Source organism: Theobroma umbraticum, unplaced genomic scaffold (assembly GCF_002168275.2).
Source record: "Theobroma umbraticum cultivar Fairchild unplaced genomic scaffold, ASM216827v3 scaffold_67.0, whole genome shotgun sequence".
Taxonomy (NCBI): domain Eukaryota; kingdom Viridiplantae; phylum Streptophyta; class Magnoliopsida; order Malvales; family Malvaceae; genus Theobroma; species Theobroma umbraticum.
Window position 1 is genome coordinate 4,172,134 of NW_018397262.1, and position 6,596 is coordinate 4,178,729.

Sequence of the window (6,596 nt, forward strand, 5' to 3'; positions counted from 1 at the left end):
TGAAAATTTTTTTAGAACAATTAACTCTTGAGTCTTGACTTATCCAAGTAAATCTGTTATCATTTCATATAAATTATATGCAACATGATACTTTTTGCCTATTATTAGCAAGTAATTTTGGACTGAATGCCTCATAGTGCAATTTCATAGCAGTCATTTAGGCCTTCCCGGTATAAAGATTAACCCGAGATAAGCTCCCACTGTCGAAATAAGAAATACTACTGAATTCCTCTAGTTCAACATCAAAAAACATATTTAAAGACAGAACAATCATTTCTGTCTCAATTGCCAGACAGGTGGTGTTTCCTGTTCCTCATCCCACTTAAACTCATGACAAATCCTCACTTCACTCTTGCTGATCTTATACTGGTGTTGCTGTTGCATAATTGTTTTTCCTTGTCTATGGAATCAGCCAACATCACCACAGACGAACTAGCTCTTCTTGCATTCAAAGCCAATGTCCATGACCCTCAAAACCTCTTGGCAGCCAACTGGTCTATATCTACCTCTGTTTGCAATTGGATTGGTGTCAGTTGCGGATCCAAGCACCAAAGAGTCACAGTTCTTAGTCTTTCTAACTTGAGTCTAACTGGAACTCTCCCACCTCACTTGGGAAATTTATCTTTTCTTTCATTCCTCAACATCGAAGAAAATGGTTTTGAAGGCTCATTACCTGTCGAGTTGGCTAATTTGCATCGGCTGAGATATATAAGCCTTGCTAATAACAACTTTGCCGGGGAACTGCCATCATGGTTTGGTTCCTTCCCTAAACTTGAAAGCTTGTATTTGCAAAAAAATTTCTTCACGGGTGTTATCCCCTCTTCTCTGTGCTATTTACCAAAGCTAGAGATCTTGGATTTGCATGAAAATAATCTGAAAGGACAGATTCCTGCAGATATTGGAAATCTTCCAAGGTTGAAGATGTTATATTTGCGGAATAATCAGCTTTCAGGTTCCATACCCTCCTCAATCTTTAACATATCTTCATTGCAAGTTGTTGAACTCAAAAGCAATTATCTAACTGGTTCCATACCCTTCATCCCACTCAACTTATCTTCTCTTCAAATCATTGACCTTGGCTTTAATAATCTCACTGGTCATCTCCCTCCCAATACGTTTGATCTCCTTCCTGAACTACAAAATATTTATTTGGATAGGAACCTATTTTCTGGTGGAATCCCAGCAGGCTTAGTCAAGCATGAAAAATTACAAGTTTTATTCTTGTCTCACAACCAATTTGAGGGGACTGTGCCTGAAGGAATCGGGAATTTGACTACGCTCAAGGCATTGTTCGTTGGCTGGAACAACTTTAAAGGTAATCTGAGCCCGAAATTGCTTTGGCATCCAGCAAAACCAGCGAACACTCTTAATTGGAAATTTCATTTTATTGATAAAGTAATTAATTTTCAATTTATATATATTTTGTTTACAATAATTAATTATTCGTTTAGAATACTTGTAAATACCTAAAAATTAGATCTTGTTAATTAATATTTTGTTTACAACATATGATTTAAGATTGCAGTCATATAGTATATGGCTGCATATTAATGTTGTGGTTGAATCCCATAAAAAAGGGCAGCCATACTTTTCTATACATTGGCTAAGGTTGTATATTTTCTAATTGCAGCTTTAAGGTTGTATATTTTTCAATTATGGCTATAATTTTCTTTACAAGGTCAAAAATGTTGTTCTGATTGGATTTAACTTTTACTTTGCTGTTTGATTATGCATTAAAAAATAATATGTATATTACAATACAATCTACTTCTCACTGAAAACCCTTATTTATTTATTTATTTTTTGTGCAAAGTATGTTTTGAAATTATTAATTGATGATAAATATAAATCCAACAGTGATTAGATTTGGCATATCTTTGCTTTTAATTACAAACCAATTAGGCCTATCAAGGGCAATAATGAATTAAATTTTAGGATGACTCTAGATTTGTTGTACTTATTTGTAAGTTGCATGCCTCACAATTACTTTTTGTTTATTATGTAAACCTAGATATAATTAAATTAATTAAGTTACCCCTTTCATCTTTTTTTTTTAATTCCTCTTACATATGAAACTCATTAGGTCTTGGATTATTCAATGGAAGATAATTCCATATTTTCTTCTGAATATCATCTCCTAAGCATAATTGAATTTAAGATTTTTACATTAAAATATACTAGATTAATGCCCCATCCAAGACATGGTTGACTATTTGTCCTCAGTTAAACCAATAGGAATTTGATTTAAGAGATGGAGGCCCCTACTTATACCAAATCGAAAAGCAAAAAGGTTGAATTAAATTGTAGATTAGTGCTAGACCAAAAAATGGGACCTTGAAGGGGAAAGTCCCTTAGAAAAATGATAGTTAACTTCCGCTATATTCATTTCAAATTGTCCCACCTATTTTACCAAATATTTTCATTGATTTCCCATTTTCCATGGTGATTTTACAGGTGAAATTCCCAGGCAAATTGGTGATCTTATTGGTTTGGAGATGTTAAGCTTTGCAGGACTTGGACTATTGGGTTCTATTCCTGTATTTATTGGGAACCTAACTCTTCTTACAACTCTTGATTTAAGCTTTAACAACTTCACAGGTATCAATTCTTCTTTTCCTCCACTATACTATTTTACTTGCAACCATTTTAAATATTGGAGTAATATTCTTCACAGTTCACACACTTGAACTCTCACGGTTTCACCTGCATTCCTTATTAAAGAAATGAAAAACCAAACAATAAGAAATTTATTTTTTGACATAAACATCATTGAACAATTTAAAAAAATATATAAAAATTTTAGTATAAAATACACTAAAGGCAATAATTTTTTCCCGATCTCCTTAAAAATCAAAAGGGAACATATAAAAGTGGACTTGAGGAGTATTATCTTTCATAGTACACAAATATATGAATATAAATCTTTCATACATAATCTTTAAATAACAACAGTGTCATTACAAAAAATTAAGACACAAATTTATAATAAAAAAGGAATTACTAAACGTAAAGATATTCTTTAACAGTTGTCACATGTGTTTTCATAAATTGAAATTGTTGTATAATTGCTTCATTATCAACATGTGTTTGATTACATATAGATTGTTCAGGGGAATGTATTTGACTGCACAGGTTGTTGATTACATAGATTGCTGATAACCATAATAAACAAGAATGAGATATATAAGTACATGGTGCTTGATTTTATAATTCTCATTTCCCTACTATTTACTCCAATGAAAATCTATAAAATAACAAATTACTTGAAATTTTTAATTAACATTTCCACTAGGCATATGCAAACCAAATTTAATTTCTTTCAATATTTTCGTACTTGATATAGAGTATATCCAACTATGAAAAATAGTACTTTGAAAAAAATTTTTGTCACTTAAAGGTTAGAATTGGAGTTTGTGGCAGGTGCAATTCCACCTGAGATTAGGAGCCTTTCTAATCTCGAGGTCTTATATTTGGGAGATAACAAACTCGTTGGTCCTATCCCTCCTGCTTTCTTTAACAGCTCAACTATGCAGTACTTGTCACTGCAAACAAATCGCCTCTCAGGCCATCTTCCGGAAACTCTTTGGCTTCCACAAGTTGAGTACTTTTATCTTGGAGAAAATCAACTCGGTGGAGAAATCCCATCCTCTCTCTCCAATGCCTCCCAGCTTATTAGCATTGAGCTGCAAAGTAATTTCTTCTCTGGCATTCTTCCGGACTCTTTTGGCAATCTAAGAAATCTAGAAGATCTCAACCTGCAGGATAACAATTTCTCTAGTAAACTTTCATCCCCAGAAATGAGCTTCATCTCATCTTTGACAAACTGCAGAAACTTGAAATACTTGTACATTGATGGAAATCCATTAATCAATACTAAACTTCCAGTTTCGATTGGAAATCTCTCAAGTTTTCTTGAAGTTTTCTCTGCTCCTGGGTGCAACATCAAGGGCAGCATCCCGAGAGAAATTGGGAACTTAGGCGGCTTGGTGAGCATGAACCTGGACAACAATAAATTGACTGGAACGATTCCTGCAACTGTTGGCAGAGTAAGAGACCTGCAATCTTTTTCTGTGCAAGACAATGATTTAGAAGGATCGATCCCAGTTGATATATGTCGTTTGGAGAGCTTGAGTTTATTACTTCTCACCAACAACAAACTCTCTGGACCAATACCGGCATGCTTGGGTAATCTCAATTCTCTAAGATCTCTGTTCTTGGGCTCCAACAGTTTTACATCCTCAATACCCTTAAACTTGACAAGACTGGAAGATATCTTGCATTTGAATTTGTCTTCGAATTCCTTAACTGGCCCTCTCCCAATTGATATTGGAAAATGGAAGGTTGTGATTGATATGGATTTATCAGGAAACCAATTATCAGGGGATATACCGGCTAGTATTGGGGATCTCAAAGGCATTACCCATCTCTCCTTATCTAGTAATAAGTTGCAGGGCTCCATTCCTCAGTCGACTAGTGGCATGATAGACTTGGAATTCTTGGATTTGTCAAGAAATAATCTATCTGGAACAATTCCTAGATCCCTAGAAAAGCTTTGGAATCTCAAATATTTTAATGTCTCTTTCAATAGACTTGAAGGAGAAATTCCCGACGGAGGAGCATTCTCAAACTACTCGATTCAATCGTTTATGGGGAATCAAGCATTGTGTGGTGCTGCTCGATTGCACCTCCCACCGTGCAAAAATAACGCTCATAATCGATCCAGGAAGATCACAAATCTTCTAAAATATATTCTACCAACAGTAGTTGCCATAACAATATTAACACTGGCCTTGATCATCATTTTTTTACGATGTCAAAAAAGGAAAGCAAGCTTGCCAAGTCACGGAGATATTTTACCTTTAGCAACATGGAGAAGAATTTCATATCACGAGCTTCAACAAGCTACTGATGGATTTTGTGAAAGCAATTTGCTTGGTATCGGAAGTTTTGGCTCAGTATACCAAGGGACACTGCCAGATGGAACAAGCATCGCAGTGAAGGTGTTCAATTTGGAGTTAGAAAAAGCCTTTAAGAGCTTTGAAGTTGAGTGTGAGGTCCTTCGAAACATTCGCCATCGGAATTTGGTCAAAATCATGAGTAGTTGCTGTAATATTGATTTTAAAGCTTTGGTATTAGAGTTCCTGCCTAACGGAAGCCTGGAGAAGTGGTTGTATTCTCACAACCATTTTGTAGATATCTTGCAGAGGCTGAACATAATGATAGATGTTGCATCTGCTTTAGAGTATCTCCATGATGGTCAAACAACATCCGTGGTGCATTGCGATTTAAAGCCTAGCAATATCCTTCTAGATGAAGATATGGGTGCACATTTGGGTGATTTTGGCATAGCAAAACTTTTAGGTGAAGAGGGCTCAGTGATACAAACAATGACATTGGCAACTATTGGGTATATGGCACCAGGTAATGCAAGTCTTTACTTCAAACAATTTCTAACCTTTTTCTTTTCTTTGATCTTTTTCATTTCGATGCAACATGAATGCACAGTTTAATCAATTGATGATGAATTTAAATTCATATGTAGAGTATGGAGCGGAGGGAATCATTTCCATAAAATGTGATGTCTACAGTTTCGGTATTCTTTTGATGGAAATCTTCACAAGAAAAAAACCCACAGATGAAATGTTCTCGGGAGAAATGAGCTTGAAGAATTGGGTGCAACAGTCTTTACCATCTGCAGTAATTCAAGTTGTGGACAAAAATTTGCTAAGTTCTAGAGAGAGAGAACACTTGGCAACAAAGGATTGTGCCTTGTCCATTTTGCAATTGGGTAGTGAATGTTCTGCAGATTTACCTGAGGAGAGGATTGACATGAAAAATGTTGTTTTGAAGCTGAAAAAGATCAAAATCAAGTTTCTAAAAGACCTTGAACGGGTTAGATAAAAGCCAATATTCTGCAACTCGTACATAGTTGTTGTCCTTCAGTTGATACCTGATACCGTGGCTTGTTTCACATTTCCAATTAGCTAGAAATACTATGTACTTTTCTAACTGTTTGCTTTTTCTTTTGTGAAAATAAAATTGAGAATGATTTAAAATATATTCATCAATAGCATTAGGATGGCAACGAGAATAAATCAGTGCAGAACCCACGTTAACAACCGTTTCTAATTCACTTGCAGGAGATAAGATCAGACGGAGGAATCTATATGGTTTATGTGTCTTGTGCTTTGTAGTATTTGTTCATTGATATACTCTTTTAAAGTGCCCAAAAGAGAAGGTCTCAACAGAAGGTAAAAGGGTAATTAACACGTCACTCCCTATCCTTTGATAACGATGGGTGAGAGAAGGTTAGATAGCTAGATTCTCACTTTGCTTGATCAAACTAAAGATACTTAAATCTCTTACTCTTTTGAAAAGAGTTAGAGAAATAAGCACTCCTACTTATTAAAGAAAATAACCCCATGCAAACCTGAGATTAAAATCCCTCCAGATTGCCCTTTTAGCTTCAAATTGATCGGAAACGGGCAAAGCCGAAAACTTTATTGAGATCATCACCTTATGCAGAGTCTGCAAAGCTGTTGTCAAGGGTCAAAATCTATAGAATCAACTCAATACACTGAAAGGTTCCCACTGCA

General features: G+C 35.2%; 1 protein-coding gene across 1 annotated transcript; it reads left to right on the plus strand.

Moving 5' to 3' along the window:
- Positions 1-330: 330 nt before the first annotated feature.
- LOC110419922 (uncharacterized) lies at positions 331-5,901 on the plus strand. The gene is made up of 4 exons (XM_021433056.1): positions 331-1,315; positions 2,455-2,598; positions 3,421-5,421; positions 5,543-5,901. The coding sequence occupies exons 1-4, from the start codon at positions 331-333 to the stop codon at positions 5,899-5,901; spliced, it is 3,489 nt and encodes a 1,162-aa protein (XP_021288731.1).
- Positions 5,902-6,596: the final 695 nt, after the last annotated feature.